The 26,837-nt window shown below is 43.1% G+C and overlaps 2 protein-coding genes across 11 annotated transcripts in view; both read left to right on the top strand.

Annotated features, from left to right (window-relative positions):
• The window catches only part of LOC102931241 (uncharacterized oxidoreductase ZK1290.5), a 76,605-nt gene extending 70,643 nt beyond the window's left edge, over positions 1 to 5,962 (top strand). For 7 of the 9 annotated variants that reach the window (XR_005226443.2, XR_005226442.2, XR_005226440.2 and 4 more), the window contains one exon: positions 1,933 to 1,985. Coding sequence is in view for 3 of the 9 variants with exons in the window: in XM_037906382.2 (XP_037762310.1) it covers positions 1,933 to 1,940 (8 nt within the window). In the remaining 6 variants the exon portion in view is untranslated. Of the gene's footprint in view, positions 1 to 1,140 lie in introns of all 9 variants that reach the window. The other 2 variants (XM_037906379.2, XM_037906378.2) reach the window with 2 other exon arrangements.
• Positions 5,963 to 7,858: 1,896 nt separating this feature from the next.
• S1PR1 (sphingosine-1-phosphate receptor 1) lies at positions 7,859 to 13,409 on the top strand. 2 transcript variants are annotated; one of them, XM_027825041.3, is made up of 2 exons: positions 7,859 to 9,072; positions 10,558 to 13,409. In XM_027825041.3, the coding sequence occupies exon 2, from the start codon at positions 10,702 to 10,704 to the stop codon at positions 11,842 to 11,844; it is 1,143 nt and encodes a 380-aa protein (XP_027680842.1). In that variant the 5' UTR covers positions 7,859 to 9,072; positions 10,558 to 10,701; the 3' UTR covers positions 11,845 to 13,409. The 2 variants fall into 2 exon arrangements, with proteins under 2 accessions (XP_027680842.1, XP_043376814.1); XM_043520879.1 differs by having other exon boundaries at positions 8,816 to 9,072; positions 10,496 to 13,409.
• The last annotated feature ends 13,428 nt before the right edge of the window (positions 13,410 to 26,837 follow it).

Raw genomic sequence — 26,837 nt, 5'->3', positions numbered from 1 at the left:
TTAAAGAACAACTCTCATGACTTGCAAGGGGACCAGAGCTTAAGGGTTAAGAGCTCAAACCTCCAGGATTCTGAGTTCCTTCAGAATCCACTGAAATAAAAGCCAACATAGACCATCAGATTAATTTGGCTCAATTTTAATACTGCTGCATCCCCCACCCAGTGGTGGTTTAACATATACACTAGTGATAACATCAAATGATCTCTGCTAAGTGTGGACAGCACAGAGCCAGCATTAGGAGATCTACTGCCCTAAGTCACTTGTACCAGATCTCAGTCACCCATGCAAAGAACTTCACAAAACTTTGCTGCTTTTAACATGTTGCCATCAGTGGCCCTCTTGCTCAGCCTGTACAGCCAGCCCTCTACAGGGGCATCTTTGATGTACTTTTTGAGAGTGGACTTGTCAAGGCTGGCTGAGAGCAATTCAGACGCAGAACTACTAAAGAAGACTTTATATCAGCTGTATGATAGTTCCATAAATAGTGAGCTCTTCCCCCACCCAATTTTTATAAAAGGGAGTTCCAAGTTTTGTTTAGCTAAGGCTTCAAAATTCCACCGAGGATGCGCCGACCTTAAATAAATCCATAACTTAGCTATGAAATACAGTTTTTTTTTCCCTTTTTCATCTGACTTTTTACAGTTTCATGGTGAGAGAGAAGGGAGAGTTCTTTTCTGTGAGCTCTTTATTCCCTAATGGCTCTCCACAGCATAGATCCATCCCATAAAAATAAATTAAGTCTACCACTGCTGGAGGAATTTGTGGTAAATCATTCAACTGGGTGCATGGCAAGGTTGGTAAATGATCACTCTCTGGAGTATAGAGATGGAAGTCCTGTACTGTGGCTTCAATTGACTTTCTTGGCATAGAAAGAGTAGGCTGTTTTAATAGAGGCCTTATATTAATGGCACAGCAAATGTTTTTGTTAATCATATAATATGTCCAGTGTAGCACGATTATCATAAAATACTGGTCTACAGCTATACACACCTTTGATATATCTGGAAGATGATTATCACAATCCATTCTGTCTAGGGAATTGTCTTCTTGCTCAGTTTCTTTCAGAATTACACATAAACAAGGTTCCAATTAATGGCAGATATTTCAATTAAGACTATATTCTTGCTCCTTTGACTTCAGTGTTTAGCTCTGATGCTCTGTCCAGTAATGTCAAGTTTGCTGGTGAGACAGAGAAAGCTAACAGTAGAATTTTGCTGGACTGATTTGCATCATTGGAGTAAAAGTGAGTTTGAGAATATCTTTCCACTACATTTTTGTTAGTATTATGTTTTCCAGTTGCACCACTAGGGCACTTCTGTTATATTTTAATAAGTGCAAAAAAAAAAGATACGTAGTGATGGGATATAGTAAAGTTTCTGAGGACTTTGGATGCAGTGACTTCTGGTAAAAGTATTTCAAGTCACTTACTGAACTCCTTTCAATCCTATTTTCATTTCCTGCTGCTGACTTTCTCTTTTTTCCCCCCTTTCTCTGTCTATTGCAGTGGCATTAATAAACTCAGTGCTGTACTTGTAATTCAGACACTAGTGTGCTAACGCTTATTAATTCTTACTGTTTTGGAACTAAGCTGCTCCTGATTTCACCCATTTTTTACTGGTCTAGTTCACAAAAATAAGTTGTATTATATGGAAACACAAAAACTAATTTAGGCTTTGCAACAAATAAGTGAAATATGTTTTTCAATATCACTTTGAAATAGAAGTCAGTTTAATTAATGCTAAATTACAGTCTAACCCCCCAGGGCTCTTATGACACCCATATACACATTAAATAAGTTAATCATGATTAATATTATTATGTTATTTAACAACAGAATGAAACCTGATTTTATTATTTGATAGCATATTTATAGTAAACAATCTATCTTTACCTGCTTTACTCTAATCATTGTATTATTTCCCTCAAACCCAGGTTTTTGATTTTAGTCTGAGGGAAGAAGATCTGGAATTTTTAGATTCTTTGAACATCAACAAAAAACTGATTCACCTAACCTATCCGTTATGGAAAGGATAACTTCAAACCAGATTGTTCTAACCTGCAACAACTGAAACACTAATACATTTTGAACTGCACAAAACTGTTTCACATCTACATTGTTCTATTACCTTTAAAGCTCCTGTCAATAGCTTATGATGTTGACTATTATATGCACAAAGTGAATTAAATGTGGCTTAGTTTCTCTCTTCTCTCTCTCTCTCTCTCTCTCTCACACACACACACATACGTTTCTTAATAATCTGTTTCTCTGATGTCCAGGTCTTTCTGTAATATTTTCTTCTAATAGTTTGAGTTATTCTGTTCAACCTCACCGTATTTGAATTCAGCTGCTACTGTTTGGGACCCTGCTTCAGTCAAGACTTGGACCAATTTATACCTATTGGAGTTCTGGCACTCCGGCCCAGATTTTCAAAGGTATTTGGGCACCTAAAGATGGAAATAGGCACATAGTGAGATTTTCAGAAGCATTTAAGGTGCCTAACTCTAGTTGAAATCAATAAGTTAAGCACCTACGTGCTTTCGAAAGCTACATTTTAAAAATCTAAATACCTTTAGAAATCTGACTTTAATTTCAGTGGAAGCAGGATTGTCTCCTCAATCCAGCTTTCAGTTATGGGCAAAACTCCTTTTCACTTCAGCATGTTATAACGTGTTCAAAGTGAGTTTCTTAATAAAAAAATAAAACAGTACTTAATACATCCATCTGTGCTTTCCATAAGGGAGTAAGTAGCCCTATTCTGTTTTACAGATGAGGAAACTAAGCGGTTAAGTGACTTGTGCAAGCTCATATAGCAAGTCAATCACAGAGCTGGGAATAGAACCAGTACATCCTGATTTGTAATCTGGGATTCCGCAATTGGACTGTGAACAGAGTACTAAATTCTGATCTTTGTCACATTAGTACAAATCCAGAGAAACTACTGAAGTTGGGTGTAGTTACGCCTGGTTTACAGTGGTGCACCAGAGATCAGAATCTGCCTCAGAGTCTCCATTCTGTAGTTTACATTTCTCCCGTTTTCATTTCATTTTGTAAATTCTTCCAGGACACTGCAGGCCATTATCTGAACTCTTCCTAAGTTGGGCAAAGCTACGCTGTTGGCACTCTTACAAGGACCATCAAGTCCTGACTTACTTGAAGGAACAGCCCTGATAGCTCTCATGGTGCCTGATCTCCAGTCTTCATTTTGTCTTATTAAAGAAACAAGCACTTTTTGCATTCAAAGACTCAAAGGTTTGACTGCACAAATGATTGTGTGCAAAAAATTGTGGGCAGTCTACAAAAAATGTACAGAGTGGATAGTGAGGGAGTCGCACTCAGAGGCTTGCTGTGTGAAAGTAGTCACTGATGCAAAAGTTTGAGAACCACTGCTCTAACTACTGGAAGCAGTAGTTAAACTTTCCCAGTCGCATGGTTTCCTGACACCCAACGTTTTAAGAAAACATACGGGTGAAGTGGCTGCTCTGTAACAGTCCACTGCTAGACATTTAACTATACTACATCCATCCCACTGAAATTTGCTTTCTGATATATTTGAGATTCAGGGACAGTGTCCCTTTGTTCTCTAATTCTGGGCTAAAGATAACCTTTCTCCTGATCTTGAACACAGGTAATTCCAGAGCAGAAAGTTCAAATGAGCCATATATATGGAATTTCAAAGATGTTAGATTTTATAGCAGGATAATTTAGGATGTATTCAATACAGCATTCCTTCACAGTGGAGCCAGCAGTCATTTTAAATTTAGGAAAGTTAAGAGATCTAACAGAAAAGTTCCCTTTCTATCATTAATCAGGACGGAATGAAATGCTAATGTAAACTAGTTCATTAATAGACAACAACAACAATGGTAAATAGTGCAGATACATATTCAGGTGACCTACTGTATCCCTCTAAGAGCCAGCTACTCATCAGTAGCTGGAGAGAAATTTCTGGCCATTTCCTATTCAATATACAAACTCACAATATCTCTGTTCACACTGTTTTTGAGATGGCATTCCTTAAGTAATACATAAGCTTTGGGTCATCATTTTCACAGTCTCATTTCTTAAAAAAATATGGGGCAACTGTTATCTCAGTAGATCTTCTGAAATTTACCTGATATCAATTATACAAGAACTTAATCATCTGAATTGGCCTGCAGCTTTACTTTGACACAAAATGTTCATTTACATTTCGGATTGGTACAATAAGAGTGAAAGAAAAGAAGAAAGTCACAGCACAGCTAAAAGAAAGACCTTGGCCAAACTTAGCCCTGGTGTACATGGGTGCTTCTCCTGTGACTTGCAATGGAATAGCAAGCACATCAGTGCAATTGTGCCTGGCTTTACTGGGGTGATTTTGGTATACACGCAAAACAAAACTATTTATACTGAAAAAGTGACAGGACAGTAACACTTCATGTTGTGATGTGGAGTACCCAGGTGCAGAACCAGTTTGGGATATCTTGTTCAGATCACAAAGGTGATAAACTCAGTAGATGGGGAACTCACTAGATATGCAGTCACCTCCTGCGGGCCAATTCCTGGAGCAGTAACAGTGCCCCTTGGAGATGGGCACTCATTAGCTCTTTATGCACTCTTATTGTCTCAAGAGAGGAAAGTGTACAGTTTAAAGGGAGTAGAATGGGGTACGAACCTCTGAAGGAAGGGTGGGGAATTCTCCTTCTCCATATGGATTCATTATGGAGAGAACCTATCCTTGGACAAATGGGTGCACAGCAGAATTAACAAGTCTTTGCCTCTTGCCTAGCTCTGGCTTCTTTGAAGCTCCACTTGTCTTTTCACAGTCGATTCAGGCTAGGTAAACAGCCTGTAGCAAAATCAAACCAAAAGTAGCCCTGGAGTTTGCTTCTTTTCCAGTACTGTATCAGCTGTTGTGACTCAGAAATAATGCTTGCATGAGACAAAGTGCTTATTCTCAGATATCAGGATAAGAACCGGAGTTATTCAGCCGGTTCAATATAGCCAGAAACAGAAAAGTTTGGTTTTGCCTGTGCTCCTGTAGTCTGTAACCCAGTGAAATGCACCAAAAGGACTCATTAGAAATCAGCCTTGGAAAAAGTGCAGAAGCAGAGGAAAAGGCTGGGAGAGAAGAAAAGGAGGAGATGCACCTGGACAACAAAAAGATCACAAAAGAAGTGTAGGAAAGATAGTGACAAATAACATGCCTCATGCCTGTTCTAGGGAGAGTATCTGAAAGGGTAAGAAGATAATTCAGCCTCCATGTACCATTTGTTGTTTGCTGAGCTGCCAACACGGATGTCAAGTAGGGGTGGTCAGCCAGCATTGATGCTGGATTTTGTGATGTGGGCACCTGATTCCTGAGAACTGGATTGAGATTACCAAGCCATTTTACACAGGCCACTGAATAGTCAGATGAGAACAACTTTCAGTCAGGACCATTTTAGGCTGGATTTTGACCAGACACCTAAAAATCAGTACAGAGATACCCTGAGTCATCCCCAAGTACAGCACGTTACTTTCATGTACTGCTACCTTAGAGTAAGGTTACATGAGAATGTATTTCCTGAAAAGAAATACATTTAAAAAGATATCTATTAACTCACTTCCACTTAGTTGTCTTCATAAATAAGCTAAATAAGGGGTGTCACTAAAATATGCAACTTGTGTATGTGAGGCAGTTACAAGGGGATGCATATGTCAACCTCAAGCATGATTTATTTTTGCATGACTTTTCTGACAGTTGCAATTTAACCGCTGTATTTTCCTCCAGTCTCAAGAACTTTCATGATTCTAGTTTTGTGGTAGATGAGTAAATGTCTGTTTTCAAGTACAATTTCAGCTGAATCATTCATGGAGAGGTGTGGAGCAATTGAAACATGACTATCAACATAAATAAAATGAGATGCTCTGGTCTGTGTGGCAGTGTTATTGCCAACTGAATTGCATGTAATATTATGAAATAAAAGACCTAATTTATTAAAATCTTATTGTGTATTGTGATGTTCCTTCGTATTGAGATCTTGGGTGGGGGTAAAGAGAACAGTGCAAGGAGGGGAAGAAGGTTTCTGCATGGTTAGCCACATTGACAAGCCAAGTAAGGGTTAATATTCCAAACACTACAGAATAGTATTTATTTCAAAAATTTAAAAGGAGAGTGAATAAACCCCATGTAAAACTCTCTCTCTCTCTCACACACACACTCTACCCATAGAGTATCCGCCAACTCTCTCTCAGCACCAGTCACTGTCACTGCCTTTTTTGTTCTAATAATAAATAATGAATTTAAAATATTTAGCATTTTTCAGAATGAAAGTGCTTCACATCTTCAGATATTTACAAATATTAATCAATCCTCAGGATGCCCCCCCCCCCCCACCACCACCACCACCACACCCAGTGAGGGAAGTTCAAAAGGTAAGTGCTTTTTTTTTTTCCTTTATGCAGATGGGAAATCTGATACACAGTGATTTTAGGTGAATTACTCATGGCTACACAGGGAGTTAGTGTCAGATCTCAAGTGCTATTAGCTACCCAAAATATGGTCATTTCACTAGCCCACGCTGCCTTTTGTAGATAAGAACGTTACCACAAAAAGGGATCAAGTATAACAGTGTGGCACAAAACAATGAGAAATGTTCCATTTTTAGAGGCAATAACAACAAACCTTTTATTCAACTCATTCCACAAGTGTTATTTTTAAAATCCACAGCTGGAACAGAAGCACATGAAATGACATATAAAGGGCACACTGACACTATTTTTTGGTATGGTCTCCATCATTGTCATCCTGATTTCTTTACCTCTTAACCCCATCTAGAGAATCTCTTGCGGGGGAAAGAACAGAAGAGATGCTGGAGTTTCCTTCTCATCTGTGACAAATCCTAGTTTGGAACCCGTGGTCCTCTATTGTTGGCTGGCATAGGAAAGGTAGATGTTGGAATTAATGGGCAGGAGGGGGAAGAATCAAGGACGGATTAGTTATTTGGCATAAAAGGCTCATGACTGTGACCCTTGGCTCTGGGGTCAATATGCTCAGGGGTGGCAAGTTATATGGTGCCCATGCTCCAGAAAATTCAGAGTCCGGGGACCCAGCTCCACCAATGTTTGGAGCAAGGTCTCTTCCCCAGGCCCTGCCAGCCACCCCAGGCGCCTCCCCTGGAGCATCCCCCAGCCCCGCCTGCTGCCCTTGTGCACCTCCCCTGGAGCATCTCTGCCTGCGCCCTGGGCAGCTGCCCTGCTGCTCCGCACTGTGCTCCCTCGCTGGCCACTGCCAGCTACAAAAGGGGGCAGCAGGCTGAGGAGGGAGAAGGCGCACGTGTGATGGCAGCCCCCACCCCACCCCCGGCACCCACCACAGGGGAGGCGAGGAGGCTTCTGGACCTGAGAGGGGCCAGGCCCTTAGGAGCACATGCAGTGACAGTGCCTGGTCAGTGTGCTGCCACGGGGGAGAGGGGGCCCCTCCCTCAGAGCTTGCTGTTGCCAGCAGGGAGAGGGCTGCAGGGACTGTGGAGTCCCTCCTCTCTGGCCCCAGCCCTGGGGCAGCCTGCCTGCACCCCAAACTCCTCATCCCCAGCCCCGTCCCACCCCAGAGCCTGCATCCCCAGCCAAAGCCCTCACCCTCTGCACCTTAACCCTCTGCCGCAGCCCTGAGCCCCTCCCACACCCCAAACCCTTCGGCCCCACCCCATTAATTTTATGTGCACCAATATGTAGGTGGGGGTGGGGAGGCAGGACTTTGACCCATTCTGGGCACCACCAAAAATTATACAAACCTGCCACCCCTGAACTGATGATGCTGTCAGCGCACATGGTCAAGGAGTGCAAGTGGAGCACACTGCGCACAGCATAGGCCATCTGCTCTCAGGAGACAGGCAGGTCCTGGCATTAACATTCAGAGCTGCAGGAGCCTGCCAATGTCTGCTGGTGGAAGAGGGGAGCCCAGGCCTCAGTCGTCACTATCCTAGTGTTGGCGGCAGAAGGGCAGACGGGGTCCCGGCTGCTGCTGTGGTATTCCTTGGGCAGCAGTGAAAAGGAAGAAGACCTGCGATGCCATCACTTGCCTCCAAGGACGGAAGGAGGGCGTTCTCCTGACCAAACTGCTGCTTTCCCAGGGGAGCTGATGTACAGGGTTCCACTCACCTCACATTTGCCCCGCCTTGCCGGGCAGAAGGGTCTGTTAGCTCAATCCAGTTTGCTTAGCAAAGCGGGCATCTCGACAGGCATTTTAAGCATGCTAAGCCACCTAGAGGGAGCCAACACGATTCAAACACAGCCTTTCCCCCTGTGGGGGCAGTGATGCCCCCGGGGGGAGCAAGGATCCCAGAGAGGGTGACATTGTCTAGTGCCTGAAGCAGGGGGCCTCTGGGAGGTGGGAGACTGGGATGTCTTTTAGGCACTCAAGGGTTAAAAGAATGAAGTCATTTCGTGCTAGGTCTCCCCCCCCACCTCCTCTGGCTGAAATCTCGGGTCTCCCCAGCTCTGAATCCTGTCGCTGGCTTGACTATGAAATCTGGGGGTAGAAGGGAGAGGAAGAGGCTAGCCCTGCTTTGTACCAGGCTAGCTCCAGAGTGACTCCTCGAGGGGCTTCCACCAGCGTTGAGGCTGGCTCCTCAGCGCCTCTTCCCATGTGTGTTTTGCGTTAAACACCCAGCCCCCGATCTGCTACAGCCCCTGCAGCAGGAGGGAGATGGGATTAACCCTTCCCCGCCGGCAGCGGAGCGCTGGCTCAGGCACGAGAGAAAAGGATGGGAGGAGAGCTGAGCCTGGCGGCCGAAGCTTCTCTGCTTGACTGATTTCAGTTAGGGCACCGCACCCTGTCTAGGGTTCAGATCTCCAATTCAGCTGTGTGTGTGTGTCAAGGAACCCAGCAGGGCAGATGTAACGAAATCAGCCTGTGGTTACTGAAGAGTTAAAAAGCTGCTTAAATCGTCTCTTTAGAAAAATAGGAAACCCAAGGGGTGGAGACCACTAGCTAAAGGAAACGTTTAAAGCCACTTGCATAACAAAGCCAAGTTGGAGTTCCTTCTGGGGCAGCAGAGATGCGGAGTGCAGGCCGTGCAGTGGCTTCAGAGACTGAACGCTTTCTGAGCAAGGTAAGCATTGGGAGCACGGTTTGGGACGCTGGCACTAGAAACCAGCTTTTTGGTATAAATCCCCGTTTAAAAATCAATGCTCTGAGTGAGTCTTCCCCAGAATAAATACTGGATTACTGACTCAAGAGCTTCCTTCGTCGGCAGCTGAGCCTCCCCTTACTTTCTGCCGGAGTAGATGTGGGTTTAGCTTTAATTATTATTACTCATGTTTATTACAGTAGTGTACCTCAGAAACATCCAGGAATGGAGACCCATTGGTCCAAGCACCATACAAACACAGAGTTTCTGCTTTGTGATTCTCATTTTGATGAGTGAAGTAGAATAGCCAGTGTCCTTAGCAACTGCCAACTACTCAGCATCAGCAACTGTGTTTGGCCAGGAGTAGGCAAAAGAATATTTCACAGTAAAACTACACAAATTTGTTAGTGAGATCTCTGGGAGAATTTGATAGAGAAGTAATGATCTGATCACTCAATAGATCACTCTTGTATATCACACCTTAACATGCTAGGCACCTGGGACTCCACTTTCTGCTTCTCTACTTCTATAATCTTTTCTTTTCTGCTTTCCTTGCATTATTTAACACAGCTAATTCATTTGCTTTTGTTTTACTTCCACCCTTAAGTGGCACCTATAATTTTACAAGCCTTATAAATTTTGTGTGTTTATACATGTTATATTTGTATTTGCAATAACTAAATGCCAAACTGACATTTGCTCATTCCTTTGTTTCAGACAGACTTACAAAATGTGTTTGATAGCTTATTTTATTTGCTTTTCTGAATTTCACACTGGCACAACTTTTGCAAAGGATGATCTTGCCAAATAGAAGTGAGTAGGGGAGGCTTTTCTGCTTACAGCTTTGAGATGGGTCTCTTTACACACATCAGTGAGCACCAACCCCTTTACCTCTTCTCAATTTGGCATCAGTAAATTGCAGAACTGCCCTCCCTCACAACACATTTAGAATGTTAATAGTGGAAAAACAGTGAGGTCGCTCCAGTCAAGTGATTTTCATGCCGGACTCATTTTGTGCATTTTCAGTTGCATTTAAAACAAATCAAGCCTTTTCTCTTTCTAAACCTGAACTTTTAAAAGGTGTTTCCTATGTCAAAAGTTTGAGAAATTGAGAGAGAGAGAGAGAGAGAGAGAGATGGAACTTGTGTTTTCCACTGGCTTACCTTGGGATCCCTCGCACTGGGTGAGATATAGACACTCAGTGCAAGTCCCATTGCTCCTACTTATTTGTGCAAATCTGCATTAAGAAAAAATTTTTATTTGATGAGCTTTATCTATTTACTTTGCTGAGCCATTTTTTTTACATGGTGGGGGGAGAGGGTGAATGGACCTTAGTGATTCGTTTGTGATCTAATATCTAAATCTGACATGCAGTGAAATGAACAGATTGTTTTATTATTTTCAGTTTGCCACCTTGTTTGCATCCCTTCCTCTGACTCTTTGCTTTGTTTATGCCCCTGCTTTAAGGGCTGTGGTGTCTGAGGTTACACAGGGAGTACCGGACACTGGAACCTCCACCTCAAAGATACTGCCACAAGGGTGGCCGGTGAGGTTTCTACTTGACTTCACCCTCTAGTGGGTGGCTGGAGAAGTGCCGCTCAGCCTGGAACCATGGACTCTACCACCAGCCGCCAGAAGAAAGTTTTCAATGACTCAGTCAGCGATTATGTCAACTCTGAAATCATTAAGAAACATTACAACTTCACAGGGAAGTTAAACGAGAAGGCAGACAGTGGAATAAAAGTGACCTCAGTGGTTTTTATCATCATTTGCTGCTTTATCATCTTAGAGAACATTTTTGTCCTGCTGACCATCTGGAAAACCAAGAAGTTTCATCGACCCATGTACTATTTCATTGGGAATTTGGCTCTCTCAGACTTGCTGGCTGGGGTGGCTTATACTGCCAACCTTTTGTTATCTGGACACAAAACCTATAGTCTCACCCCTACCCAGTGGTTTGTCAGGGAAGGCAGCATGTTTGTAGCTCTGTCAGCCTCTGTGTTCAGCCTGCTGGCCATTGCCATTGAGAGGTATATCACCATGCTGAAGATGAAACTCCACAATGGGAGCAACAGCTTCCGCTCCTTCCTACTGATCAGTGCCTGCTGGGTGATATCCATGATCCTAGGGGGGCTCCCTATTATGGGCTGGAACTGCCTCGACCACCTGCAGAGTTGCTCCACTGTGCTGCCTCTCTACCATAAGCACTATATTCTCTTTTGCACTACAGTTTTCACTGGTCTTTTATTATCCATCGTTGTCCTCTACTGCAGGATCTATTCCATGGTCAGGACTAGGAGCCGCAGGCTGACATTTCGAAAAAACATTACCAAAGCCACAAGGAGCTCAGAGAAATCCCTAGCCTTACTCAAGACAGTCATCATTGTCCTGAGCGCATTTATTGCCTGCTGGAGTCCCTTGTTCATCCTACTCTTGCTGGATGTGGGGTGCAAAGTGAAGGCCTGTTCAATCCTCTTCAAAGCTGAATATTTCTTAGTACTGGCTGTGCTCAATTCAGCCACGAACCCTATCATCTATACCTTAACCAACAAAGAGATGCGGAGGGCCTTCATCAAGATCCTTTGCTGCTGCAAATGCCCCTCTGCAGATTCTGGGGCCAAATTCAAGAGGCCAATCATAGGAGGGATGGAGTTTAGCCGAAGCAAATCTGACAATTCCTCCCACCCACAGAAGGATGAGGGTGACTGCCCGGAGACAATCATGTCTTCAGGCAATGTCAACTCATCTTCTTAGAAGTATCCATCGGGGGCATATTTAAAAGCCTCCCCTTTGAAACCTGACAGACAAGAAGCTACCTGCTCACTGTAGCAACTCCAAAGAGATGGCCTAAGTGAGCAAGGTAGCATTAGTTCTGCAGAGGCAAGCAGGGCACTTGCAAGGGTGGAGTTCAGGAAGTGGGACAGACTGTTCTGGCTTGAAAACATTTCCCTATGGAGCATGTTTTGTCTTTGCACTGAGGCAGACTCAGGATTGCCAGGAGTATTCATAACTCGGAAAGACTGATGCCTTGGTGAAACGGTGCCGTGTGTGTGTGTGTGCGCGCGAGTATGTGCATGACTGAGGGGCAGAAGGAGGAGGGTGGGAGAATGATTTTTTTTTTTCTGTGTGAAGAACGTGAAGTTATTATTTCTTCACTTGCAGAAAAAGCCCTGACACAAAAGACCTTTCTGTACCAAGTTTAGGGATGGCTCTACTATCCTGGGTCACAAGCGTTCGCCATTTGGCACACAGCGGGAAAGAGATTACACCAATGTAATCTAGATCACTAACAACCATAGGCTGGCATCACTTTCCTGAGTTTTTAGATGTAATAAGATTTCTCCTGCGGAGTCCAAAGCTTTTCTTTAGCAAGATCAGTTCTGTGAAGTTGTGCTGAAAATTCATATTACTTTTACGATCATGAGCCAGACTCTGCATTCAATTACATTCATATAACCCCAAAGAAGTCAACAGGATTGCATGGGAGGAGCTCAGAATAGCATTTGGCCCGATAGATCTATTGATTTGTTATATTGAGTATGAAATAAATTACATGACCATAATAGTTACAGGATAAAACTACAGTTAAAGAGAAAATTAACGTGTGATATTTGACAAGATAAATATAATAATATCAAGTACTATTGGCATCAGTGTTTTTGCCTGAGTAAGGACAGAGTAAAAACTGAAAAAGAACTTCAGGATTTGGCCCATAGTGTTTCCATAGTAAAGATTGATTAGAAAGTCTGTATAGAATACCATGAGATTCAGAGAAATATAAAAGGACCTTTGTCCAAGTGAAATGGCTATTGATGACATATAAATGTACTTCCATAACAAAATGCAAGACATTTTTTGACACTTACTTTGTCTTCTTTGATTAGAATGTTCATAATTTCAGCAAAGATATCTGTATTTTATCAATTCACGTAAGAAATACCTTTAATTTAAATTGAATGTATTTGTTTTATGGCATCATTTCTATTACGGTATTTTTCTAACCTGCATTAAGGGGGTTGAATGTATACAATAGATATAATTAACGAGATGCAGAAGTCTTCAAACACCTAGAGCATTACTATAACAAAAAAAGTGTATCGGGGTAGCTGAACAATTGATTAATGTACAGTTATTGTCGAAACCTAGAAGTGATTTTCTATAAAAATATTGTCTTTGTAGTATGATTTCCAGTGCAATTAAACTGATTTTTTTCTTTGTTTTTAAAAAATAGTATTTAAAATGTTTGACTTTTATTGTTCAATTTGCACATAGCTTTATTGATTTCTAAACATTAATAAACTGATTTTTTTAAGATGCTACTATCACAATTTTTTTTGTATTATCATCAAGATCTGAAGCATGATTAATTGATCATAGAAGTCAATGGAAAGACTCTCATTGATTTCAATAGACATTGGATGAAGCTGATTCTGCATGACATTTCTGTTCAATTAAGGACATAGATCCATAATGACACCTTTATTTACAAAACAATATAAAAGGGTACAAGAACATGATTGTTTAGGTGCTCCAAAAGAAAGGTGATGGGTGCCAGTAAAAGAACTTGAATATATCTATGCTCCAGAGCAAGAAATTTCACTATGGCAAATAATGGAGATTACTGCAGTTACTGTCCAGACTGGAATAAATGAAATACCATATAATTCAGGAGATCATGCATTAGAAATTAAGTCATATATTAATCAGTCCCATTTTTGTTGTATTTATATATGGAAATGGGGGAAAAAATCTTTAAAAATAGTTGTGAATTTTGCTTTTTAGCTTATTACAAACATCAAGGTGGTTTATATTTAAAATATAAAGCCAGAGCCTCAACTGGCGTAAATCAATGTCACTCCACTGACTTTATCAGCTGAGGATCTGGCCAATGTTTTTCAGTAGCTACTGTATTTCTTCCAAGATTTGACTCTTCCATTTCCCCTATTGCTGCCATTCTCTCTAGGTAATACTTTAAAAGTTTCATTCAGCTTATACAGGATACAGTTGGGGCGTAAAGATAAACCTCACCTTCTTATGCAGTACGTCATTTCTGTGCAAGGTTTACTGTGGGAAACTGGAGCCTACTAACTGAGGAAGGCTTTAGGTCAGAACCTCTCACTTCCTGAAGGAAATTCCAAAAATGCCCTGAAGACAAAAGAGTGGAAACAGACTGGAATTTCTCTCCATCTGTCTGCCTGTACGGAAGGAATGATTTCATGTATGCTCACTTCCTAGGCTTTTTAATTACTGTCCTGAGCAAAGCTGGAAAAAACGTCAAATCTGTATTTGTGCAAAAGATAAAACTTTTCTTGGCTTAGGCCTACATTCTGGCAGTGACTTAGGGCACTGATAGGCAATAGGGAACATAAGCTAAATGCTCTGTGTATGATTTGTTCCCGTCCCCACCATGCAGAGGGCTGGAATGATGATTATGCACTACTTAAATTACACTTAAGCCCTCGGAATGAGAACTGATGTAGTCCAATAGATAGGGCAATTGATGGAGATTTAGGTTCTATTTCCAGCTGCTGTATGCCATGGGCAAGTAATTTCCTCTCACTGTCCCTTTGGTCCCCCTTCCCACCCTTTGTCTGTCTTGTTTATTTAAGCTGTAAGCTCTTTGGGGCAGGGACTGCCTCTCATGATGTGTTTGTACAGTGGGGACTCAGTTTTGGTTGGGGCCCTCTAGGCACTACTGCATTTTATGCAATAAATAGAAAGTGATGCGTTAGCCTCATACTAACCCCCTCTGCACATGGGTGTATATCAGCCTTTATGAAGGAACTCTCCTGATACAGATGACTGGTAACTCACTTCCTGGCTAGTTAGGACATACCCGCTCATTCTCAAAGAGATTCATACTTTGGGAATAGAGGTGATGTCGTATATAATAAAAACTAGGGGTTCATGTCAGGAAGTGAGACGTACAGATCTACTTAACCTCCTTCTCTCTTTTCTATGTGGATTCTCTAGGCCACTGACATCTATTCCAATAAATCAACAGGTTTATGCCAGCTACTGAGCATTCTACGCTGCAGAACGTGCACCTTCCTACTCCACAGAGCTGCTCCCTGTACACGGGGAGTCAGATCCCTTTCACTTTCATGGCAAAAATAAGTTTTCACCGCTTTTTACTCCTTTAACCCGGCTGAGCCAACACAGCAACAAGAGAGGGAGCGGGATTGTATTCCTCCTTGTGCAACACCAACAGAATTTTACATTCCATTCCAATTCGTTACCTCTGCAAAACCAATGGGTTTCACAGGAGCCACCAAGGGCTGTGATCTGGCCCCTTTACATTTTGTTTCTGGGCCATAAAGGGGTTGAAAACAGCTGCATCTTGGCACCTGGGTATTCTCCTGGTGCAGAGTTCCCTGGGTGAGGTAGGGTGAACAAAGTTGCTGTGCCATCCTCCAGTAGTGACCAGTGTTTTAGGGGATGGTAGTGGGAATATTGTGTAATGGAGGAGTTGTGGTCAAAGTGCTCTATACTCCAGATGTTTGGGGCCCACGGAGCAGTCAACGTGGGATGTTCAAAGTTATTCTAAGGAAAAGCAACCCCTGCAGCTGCTGTAAATTATGCTGAGAAGGGGGGGCCAAAATTGAGGAGGCACAAAGGTAGCTATGGTCTTGACATCATCCAATCCCCTTGACAAACCACCTTCCCCACACCAGCTCCAATCCACTCTAAGGCATCTCTCATTGTAACTAACTACAGAGCTAACAGTTCTCCAAGTATGTAGAGAGAATTAAGTTGTCTTTGGAATCTCACAGCACGAGGTCTTTCCAGCATTTAATTTTGTCTGCCAACCAGTGTCCAGACAGTCCAAGTGTAGTTCACATTACAAGTCACCTCTACTGAAGTTGGAATTGCTATCCATGGAACCTGCTCTCTTCCCAATGCCAGAATTCACAGCAGGATGAGCTGTCCCACAGGTAGCCATTGTGCAAAATGAACTCAAGGAAAGAGACTATGCTTAGTGGTTTAGCCACTCTTGTGTACGCAATATGTTACTCTTGCATATATTTTAGAGGTCACAGAATTAAAGTGTCGTAAGGAATAAATGTGATGAAAGAAAGGCAAGAACAGGATGCACTGTACATTTCCTCCCATAGTTTCACGTGAGGTTCTGGTGCATGGATCTAATTTTCTTCTTCTCATATAGTTTTTTTTCATTGCAGATGTCTTACTGCAGTTCCATCTGTGGTTTTTATTTGTGGTTATGTCAACAGAGCGGCTATTATAAGTATAATTTCAGTTTCCCCAAAATTTGGTTGTTCTCTAATTACCTGTCAGCCATGAAAATGAAATTAACACTGTAGGAACCTGGTAATCAGACTTTTCCTTTTCACCCCCACCAAAGTTCTCTGCACTGCAGGTAAATCACTTAGGAACTCCACTAATATTAACTCTCATTAAGCACTCTACCACAAGGTGCTGTCCACAAACCCCTAAAGGGCACACTTCAATTAGCCTTTTTATACATGAAAAGCAAAAGTTGACAGCCATGTGGCTATGGATGAAGAGCTAGTGAAAGCTGTAGCTATGTGAATGACACTTACCAGAGTGGAGTCTGAATCTCTAAATGTACACTGCAATTAGACATCTGCACCTGGCCCATGCCAGCTGCCTCTGGCTCGCTGGGCTCGGGCTAAGGGGCTGTTTAAGTGTGGTGTAGATATTCCTGCTGGAGCTGCCTCACAGGACCCTAGAGCCTGGGTGTCTGGCTGAAACCAAACATCTACAACACAATTAAACAGCCCCTAGCCCAAGCCCAAGTCAGCTGGCACGAGCCAGCCATGGGTTTTCAATTGCAGTGTAGACATACCCTAAATATTCAGTGTTTAACCACTGATATATTGATGTTAGTTGAGGCTTTAAAGGTCTTGATCTTGCACCATTGAAGTTAATGGGAGTTTTAGCATTGGCTTCAGTGGGAACAGTATCAGGCCCATAGTGAAAAATAAAGATCCGTTGGGTTGCTTGAATATCACTCTGTTTTTAAAAAATAATTCTTACTTTTGCTTGCATTCCTGTCAGTCACTACAAGATTTCCCTGCCATGCTGGGAGCAAAGTTGATTGTGTCTGTGAGTTTCAGAATGAGACTCTGATGTTTTAAACCACAGCTCCACCCTTCAATGTCACACCAAAATTAACTGTCATTAGAAACAAAAAGTCTTCATCAGCAAAAATAAAAAAATGTTTTGTTTGCTTATGGTTGAATGTTTGGAGTAGACCAAAATTAATCAATAGCAAGGACTGGCAAGCATTTTCATATTACAGTCACAGCCATAAAGCTATTTTGAGAGACAAAAATCTATGGAGATCATTCATTTGATTTTCACATTTTGGGGATGCTATGTTATAGTCAAACACAGAATATAGGCTTACTATAGTGGTTTATCAAACCCTTGAATACATTAAAAAAGCAATACTGTACCACTTACTAAACCCCTAGACCTCAGGCAGACTTCAAGCTGCTTGATATAAGTAAGGAATTACAATAACTAACGAAATTTCCCTCTCAGTTCCCTGATTTGGAATGTAAGAACTTGTGCATGCAAGTATATCATTGACAATCTTACCTCTGATTCAATGGCAATGCTTCTGCTTCCTGCTTCATTGCAATATGAGCCTGGAAAGAAGCAACACAGATTAATGGTATTGCAGATGATTGTTAGGTGAAGGAATTTCTAATTTACCCTAGTAAAACTCAGGCTGGGAGTTAGACTGCTGTTATTTTGTGGTTAATGTTATTTCTCTTTTGACAGCTGTATTATGGCAATTACCTTTATTTTTTTGCTAGTAGTGATTTTGAAATACAGTAGAACCTCAAAGTTACAAACACCAGAGTTATGAACTGACCAGTCACTCACACATCTCATTTGGAACCGGAAGTACACAATCAGGCAGCACCAGAGACAAAACAAATAAACAAAAAGAAGCAAATACAGTACAGTACTGTGTTAAATGTAAACTGCTAAAAAAATAAAGGGAAAGCAGCATTTTTCTTCTGCATAGTAAAGTTTCAAAGCTTTATTAAGTAAATGTTCAGTTGTAAACTTTGAAAGAACAACAGTAACGTTTTGTTCAGAGTTATGAACATTTCAGAGCTACAGACAACCTCAATTCCTGAGGTGTTCGTAACTCTGAGGTTCTACGGTAAAGGTATTGCATATTCTGAGTAAACATTCTGAAGTGTTTAAACAGAGTTTATTTTTAGCTACTCTGACACTTTTCACACCATATTCTGAACAGTGATACCATCTCTGAACAAACAAAACAGAGAAGGCTGCGGCACGCACATGGCACAATATGCAGAGCCTTTTTCAGTGCTACTTGAATGTAGAAATTAGGCCATATTCAAGGCAATGGTTCCTGTGTGATACATGAACCTAAATGATACCACAGGGACCTTGGATTTACGCAGCTCTGTCCTACTTAACCCTGTCCCACTCACTGCCTGTATCTCTGTCCATTGCCAACTGATACCACCTTAAAGGACATATAGGCCCAAATCCACAGAAGTATTTAGGCTGCTAACTTCCACTGAATTCAGTGGAAATTAGGAACCTAAATACCTTTGTTGAGCTGAGCCTTACAGTTTTCCATGCTGGTCTCTTTCAGAGCACAGGAGTGGGGCTCTTTGGTTTCTCCATACTCCCCAAGTAGCTCCTCTACTGTTACAGACCTGCTGAGCTATTTGTGCTGTGCAGCAAACTGAACTATTGTCTGCGGTCAGGTTTCCATGGAATGAGAAACTGGAAATTGTGTGGTCGATTCAGCTAAATGCAAAAATAGAGGTTCTAAATTAATTAAATCTGATTATAAATAACCCGACCACTAAAGCATCCATTGTGTTATTTACATGGATATTTTCCATTTTACACTGCTCCAAATAGTCAATATCTTTCAGATTTTTGAAGAGAAAACACATTAAAAAGTTGTCAGAGGAAACCTGGAGGTTTTCACAAGGAAACATGGAAGATTTGAGGCTTCTAGCACCAGAAAGGCATGGGAGGCAGCTTGGGGTTTTGGCATCCAGGACTGAGTTGAGGCTCTTGGTAGCGGAGTGGGGAAGGTGATTTCTTTGCTCCCACTCTCATGCTGATCTCACAGCTCTTGACAGAAAGGAGATGCCCCTTTGCACCCTTCCCCAACAAGGATGGCTAAGCACATTAGCCTGATGTTTCTGTTAAAATGATCAGCAGTAAAATACTTGCAAGTACTGCACTTACACAGTCACCTTTAGGTTTCAGAGTTAACACCCCATTGAATTTAAGAGGCCATTCATGTCTCTCTGACTGATTGTTTTAGGTTCTCTGCAGATGCAAGTGCCAGTCACATTTTTAAGTTTTCTTCAGAACCATAAGGGTTAGAAACTATTTTTTAAAAACCCAAAAGCTTAGATTCTGCACTATATGACATACTATGGTGGAATTGAACGATATTGTACTGCGTTGCAGAGTTCAGCCATCACACTAAATTTGAATTAGCACAATTTTTTAGCATGTGCCAGTCATATAGAAAAAACTTTTCTCCTACATATACCTCATATGACATCAAGAGGCAAATAATTGTGCAGTTCAGGATCACCATTTAAAATGACACAAAAGATCTGATTTTGCTATTTCAGGTGGACGTGGAAAAATCAGTATTTAAAATGATCAGCAAGTTTAGTGTTTTTTTGTTTTAAAGATCTTTAAATTCTTCAAGTAAGCTTGATCTCCCCATCACAAAACGCTCTCCCCCACCCCCAAGAAGTACAAGTGCATTTCAGTGAAAGTCTCTTTCTGTTTTGTAAATTCCTGACTCATTATCTCCATGAAAAGCCTCACAATGTAAAAGATACACCAGCAGACTCTACATTCCCACCTCCTACCTCCAAATGGTACAAGGGCACAATTGTAAAATCAGTGAATACCACTGGGTTACAGTGAACACAGCAAAGCAAAACTTCAAAGGAGCCTGCTCTTTGTAGCTCAGTGATTCAGGGATCAGGATTCTAGCAAGTTTTATTTCTGCCAACACAGAATAGAGCAGAGCTGGGGGAAAACAACACAGGAGGGGAGAGGAAAGGAAAGGAAAATGCAGAAGAGAAAAGTTGAAGGCAGGGAGACAGGCAACAAAATACAGGAGATGCCAAAAACAGCATAGGAAGAAGAGAGGATCATAAAAGAAATTAGAGGGGAGCAAAAGGACAGCAGTGGGCAGGGGATGAAGGGGAAAGCAATTACTTAAATAGTCTTGAAAATGGACTGGAGTGCTCAGAGGGACTGCCTTTCATCTCCAAGTCACTGGTCTAATCCAGTCCACGTCTTTGTAATGGCTGAAAGTTATCATCTGAAGGCTGTTTAGTGGTTTAAATCCTGTTCCTAGTGAACAAGGAGCTACTTTACAATGGCAATGATTTGTACCTTGCTGGCTGCCTCATGACAGAGATGAAGGACTGAATAGCTGTCAATCCATTACCTATAACAAGCACTAAATCCACATGTGAGACTAAAATGTTCCAATACTACCCCCCTAGCCCCCATTTAGGAACTCAAATTAAGCACTTAGGTTTGTACATACCTGTTATATATATCCAAGTACTGGCTTGAGTTCCTAAATATAGAGAGACCCATGCTGAAAAACTAGACTCACACTTTAAAAAAAAATCTTTGGTATTTAAACACAGTATTTTAAAGACATTGTCATTTAAAAAAAATACCTCAAAAGTTCAGATAAGTCTAATTTGAAAAACTCTTGATGTAACGGTCTCTGGTTTCCCAAGTCTGAGACTTTGGTCTGTATTTTGAGGGTATTTCATCTGAATAATTTTATTTCTCTCTGTATTATGCACTCCACTGTAACCGTTGTATCAGTAGGCCTGAATATCATGTCTCCAGCTTTCCTTGTCTTTGGTGGGAAAAGGCTGTGCTCAGCGAGCCTTTTATGTTAGCTCATCCTATTAAAGCTCTTATGCTTTGTTAGTCTTCCCTGGACCCTCTTCAAGGCCTCAGCGTTTTGCAGCCAGTTTAGTGAAAAGCAAAAAACTCTGCACTGTATTATTGTTGAATCTGAAAAAGACCTGCTTTCGCTGACAGATTAGTTTGATTTCCAACTAGAGATGCCATATTACCGTATTATTTCATTTGTGCAGATAAGGAAATAATCTTTGCGCTCCCCTCCCTTCCACTCTGTTAGTTAACTATTGAGAAAAAAGTGCTTTGGCAGGAAAAAGGGGCACTGCAAACTTTATCTTAAACCATAGAATCATAGAATCATAGAATATCAGGGTTGGAAGGGACCTCAGGAGGTCATCTAGTCCAACCCCCTGCTCAAAGCAGGACCAATCCCCAATCAAATCATCCCAGCCAAGGCTTTGTCAAGCCTGACCTTAAAAACTTCCAAGGAAGGAGATTCTACCACCTCCCTAGGTAACGCATTCCAGTGTTTCACCACCCTCCCAGTGAAAAAGTTTTTCCTAATATCCAACCTAAACCTCCCCCACTGCAACTTGAGACCATTACTCCTTGTCCTGTCCTCTTCTACCACTGAGAATAGTCTAGAACCATCCTCTCTGGAACTACCTCTCAGGTAGTTGAAAGCAGCTATCATATCCCCCCTCATTCTTCTCTTCTGCAGACTAAAAAATCCCAGTTCCCTCAGCCTCTCCTCATAAGTCATGTGTTCCAGACCCCTAATCATCTTTGTTGCCCTTCGCTGGACTCTCTCCAATTTATCCACGTCCTTCTTGTAGTGTGGGGCCCAAAACTGGACACAGTACTCCAGATGAGGCCTCACCAATGTCGAATAGAGGGGAACGATCACGTCCCTCGATCTGCTCGCTATGCCCCTACTTATACATCCCAAAATGCCATTGGCCTTCTTGGCAACAAGGGCACACTGCTGACTCATATCCAGCTTCTCGTCCACTGTAACCCCTAGGTCCTTTTCCGCAGAACTGCTGCCTAGCCATTCGGTCCCTAGTCTGTAGCTGTGCATTGGGTTCTTCCGTCCTAAGTGCAGGACCCTGCACTTATCCTTATTGAACCGCATCAGGTTTCTTTTGGCCCAATCCTCCAATTTGTCTAGGTCCCTCTGTATCCTATCCCTGCCCTCCAGCGTATCTACCACTTCTCTCAGTTTAGTATCATCTGCAAATTTGCTGAGAGTGCAATCCACACCATCCTCCAGATCATTTATGAAGATATTGAACAAAACCGGCCCCAGGACCGACCCCTGGGGCACTCCACTTGACACCGGCTGCCAACTAGACATGGAGCCATTGATCACTACCCGTTGAGCCCGACAATCTAGCCAACTTTCTACTCACCTTATAGTGCATTCATCCAGCCCATACTTCTTTAACTTGCTGACAAGAATACTGTGGGAGACCGTGTCAAAAGCTTTGCTAAAGTCAAGAAACAATACATCCACTGCTTTCCCTTCATCCACAGAATCAGTAATCTCATCATAGAAGGCTATTAGATTAGTCAGGCATGACCTACCCTTGGTGAATCCATGCTGACTGTTCCTGATCACTTTCCTCTTGTGTAAGTGCTTCAGGATTGATTCCTTGAGGACCTGCTCCATGATTTTTCCGGGGACTGAGGTGAGGCTGACTGGCCTGTAGTTCCCAGGATCCTCCTCCTTCCCTTTTTTAAAGATTGGCACTACATTAGCCTTTTTCCAGTCATCTGGGACTTCCCCCGTTCGCCACAAGTTTTCAAAGATAATGGCCAATGGCTCTGCAATCACATCCGCCAATTCCTTTAGCACTCTCGGATGCAACTCGTCCAGCCCCATGGACTTGTGCACGTCCAGCTTTTCTAAATAGTCCCTAACCACCTCTTTCTCCACAGAGGGCTGGCCATCTACTCCCCATGTTGTGATGCCCAGCGCAGCAGTCTGGGAGCTGTCCTTGTTACTGAAGACAGAGGCAAAAAAAGCATTGAGTACATTAGCTTTTTCCACATCCTCTGTCACTAGGTTGCCTCCCTCATTGAGTAAGGGGCCCACACTTTCCTTGGCTTTCTTCTTGTTGCCAACATACCTGAAGAAACCCTTCTTGTTACTCTTGACGTCTCTTGCTAGCTGCAGCTCCAGGTGTGATTTGGCCCTCCTGATTTCATTCCTACATGCCCGAGCAATATTTTTATACTCTTCCCTGGTCATATGTCCAACCTTCCACTTCTTGTAAGCTTCTTTTTTATGTTTAAGATCCGCTAGGATTTCACCGTTAAGCCAAGCTGGTCGCCTGCCATATTTACTATTCTTTCGACTCATCGGGATGGTTTGTCCCTGTAACCTCAACAGGGATTCCTTGAAATACAGCCAGCTCTCCTGGACTCCTTTCCCCTTCATGTTAGTCCCCCAGGGGATCCTACCCTTAAGTTTAGAGGAATCTCCAGTGAGAAATATAAAAGTGCTTTTAACTCTTTGTGGGACAGATTTGAGTAACATCTCTGTGATAGCTTAAAAGGATTTCTTCCAAAAGTGCTGTCCTCAAATTACCCTGATCAGAGAAAGAAGCCACGCATCAGTTACAAATGATTTCTTATCCAGTAATGAAATCAGCACTAAAAGGGGTGTTGTGGTGGAAATACAAATCAGCAAAAAAGGAGCCTGAGTTTGGTAACCAACCCAGATGTATTCCCAGTGTAATAGCTACCTCAAAGGTCACCTGGTTAAAAAAAATTCATTAGAATATAGTTGTGGTCCTGCAAGCTCTCCTGAAAGCAGAATAGAAAATAAAATAGACTCAAATGAGTTGCTTTTCAGTAAAAACTCCTCTCTTCGAAGTTTATTTATATAGCAAAGACAAAGCTTTGCCCACAAAGCTTATTTTATCCACCAGGACAGAGTAGCAGTATTCAGAGCTGTATTCGCATTTAAATGTTTTAAAAATGCAGCATTTTCTAATCTTATGGAACCATAATCACCATAGAACAGCCATCCTGGGTCAGACCAATGGTCCATCTTAGCCCAGTATCCTGTCTTCCAGCAGTGGCCAATGCCAAGTGCCCCAGAGGAAATGAACAGAACAGGGCAATTATTGAGTGATCCACCACGTGATAGAAGTACAAGAAGGTTTGCACTGTTCTTGGCTCCAGCACTGTCCTAACCTTTTTCGTTCTGAGGCCCTGCACAACATGCTATAAAAGCTCTGTAGTGCACCTGTGCCACATGTATAGCCAGTAGATTAACAGTCCGGGCCATCATTAGGGGGTAGCAAGCAGGGCAATTGCTGGAGGCCCAATGCCACAGGGGCTCCACAAAGCTAAGTTGGCTTCATCTCCACGCAGCAGGTTCGGGCTTCAGCTTCCACCCTGGGCAGTGGGGCTTGGACTTGGGCCACAGTGACTAACGGCAGCCCTGCTCTCTAGTTTATTTTGGCGGACCCCCTGAAACTTGCTCATGGCTCCCCAGGGGGCCTTGGACCCCTGGTTGACAACCACTCTCTTATGGTTCTGTCTGCCATACGAACATAGCCAGAATGCAGTGATTAGCCTGCTGTCTGACTGGTAGACTAACAGCTGAAGTGGGCATCCACTTGCATGTTATATTGAAATGTATTATGAATGACACTTGTGTCAGAGAAAGCAATATCTTCAGTATCAGAGTGTTTGCAACTATTTCTTGTTTCTAGCACACAGGAAAGGCACCCCCCCCCAAAGTAATAAAACAAGAATATAATAGTTGGAATTTCTCTAGTGCCTTCTATTTGAGGATCTCAAGCTGCTTTACAGGCATTAGTGTGTTAAGCTTAACACCACCCTGGTGAGGCAGGGAAGGGTTATCATCCTCAATTCACAGATAGGGAACTGACACGCAAAGGTTAAGGCCCATATTCTCTAAAGTTTCTGCTTATGTCTTCATCACCTTTGGCTTGCCCTGTCAATCAGTTTCAGCAACTCTTACTCTTCACCTTCAAACTCCCTTGTCAAGTGCATCTTGTAAGCGGACACCAACCTTCTTTGTGTCATCCTTCAGCATCGCAAACCACCTTTTTCTAGATCTTCCTTGTGGTCTTTTCCCAGTGACTACTAGCTCTTGTACTCCCCGGCCACCATATGCCCCACATCACCTCATGTGACCCAGCCATCTCAGCTGATACTCCCTCAGCTATTCCATGATGGGGCCTACCTGCATCATGGCTCAATCTGTTTCGTTGCATAGCCTACCAGCTCTCGTTTTACCCAGCCTCCACTGATGCATTCTCATTCTCCACCATCTGACCTATATGTAAGGGGACTGTTGTCCCCTTACTAAAAATCACTGGGGGTGTTTTGGCTGGCTAGCTCCCAGCACCAAAAGAAAGGGGAAGGGTTGATGGGAAATCAGGACCATGAGACTGACAGTCCCCGGGGCAATGGGAAGAGGCCAATGCTCCAGGTCAGCCTGATTGACAGGGCAGGCAGACTAATCAGGGAGTCAGGAGACCAGGGGGTCCCGTCTCCATGTGAGCTGGAATTGCCTCAGTCAGACAGAGTGGGCCCGAACTAAGGAGAAAGCAGGGGCCCAAGCTGAGCTGGGGAGCAGAGCCATGCCAGATCCAGGAAAAGCAGCCCAGGAAGCAGGTCAGTTCTGGGAGCAGAGTCAGAGAAGCAGCCCACAGAGCAGACCTGTGCTGGGAGGGGAGCTGCAGCAACCAGAGCCAGAGGGGCCAGAGAATCAGCCCAGGGAGCTGGAGGCAGAGCAGCCCCAGTGCTGAGGCAGAGTGGAGCTGGAGCAGTCCAGAGCTGGGTGCGGTGAGCAGCTGGGAAGAGTGAGGGGGACCCAGGGCAGCAGGCCCAGGGCAGGGAGATGCCCCCAGCCAATAGGCCTTGCAGGCCAGACTTGGAGGGGGATCATAACCCCGATGGGGCGGGGGTGATGCTCGGAAGAAGGGTCCTGCCACCTACAGCCTGAGGGTGTGTGGCCACCACCAGAGCAAGTGTCCGACCCACAACATCCCTGCAGCACAGCCAGGGCATGAGAAGGGGCCTGGGACGTGTGAAGAACAGACTGAACTTCCCTTAGATTCCAGAGATGCTGGTTGTGGTGTTCCTGTGCCACAGAGCGGGGTTATGGTGTTTTCCTTTAACCTTTCCCATTTTTCCTTTTTTTTTTTAAATTGATTGCTGTTCAATAAGTTGTATTTGCTTTGAACTGTATGTAATGATCAGTGGGTCAGGGAAGCATCCAGTGCAAAGAGAGCACCTGGAGGGGGGGCACCCACGGCCCTGCCCTAAATGATCACAACAAGGGTGGGGTTCGAGCCCCCCAGGAATCCTGGGTCCAGCCTTGTTGGGGTTACGAGGACTCTGGCACACAGGAGAGTGGAAGGGGAGCCCTTGAGGTCAGGCAGACCTCCGGGTAAGGAAGTGGGAGCGAGGACTCAGATCCTTTCGCTAGCCCATTTCACCGGGGTAGTATATAAGCAAGGAAAGTTCCCCACAATAGCGGGTCCATTTCCCCACTTACATATACATAAGGTGGCCCAATCATGATCGTATATACTTTGCTTTTCAGTTTACTCGGCATATTCTTATCACAGAGAATTCCCATCAACTCTCTTCATTACACCAAGTGTTCTTCATGTGGCTTCTAACATCCACACCCACCTTCCCATCATGGTTCCACACTGAACGAAGGTGTTTTAGTTTTACCATCTAGTTTTACTGGCTTCTCGTTGTCCCTTTTAACAAATCATCACAGGTATTCAGTTGTTTGTCAGCTGATTCATAAGCCATTTTCTTCTAATACAGCTCTCCAT

This window comes from Chelonia mydas, chromosome 8 (assembly GCF_015237465.2).
Source record: "Chelonia mydas isolate rCheMyd1 chromosome 8, rCheMyd1.pri.v2, whole genome shotgun sequence".
NCBI lineage: Eukaryota > Metazoa > Chordata > Testudines > Cheloniidae > Chelonia > Chelonia mydas.
Note: the sequence above shows the minus strand (reverse complement) of the source record. Positions and strands in the feature narration are given on the sequence as shown.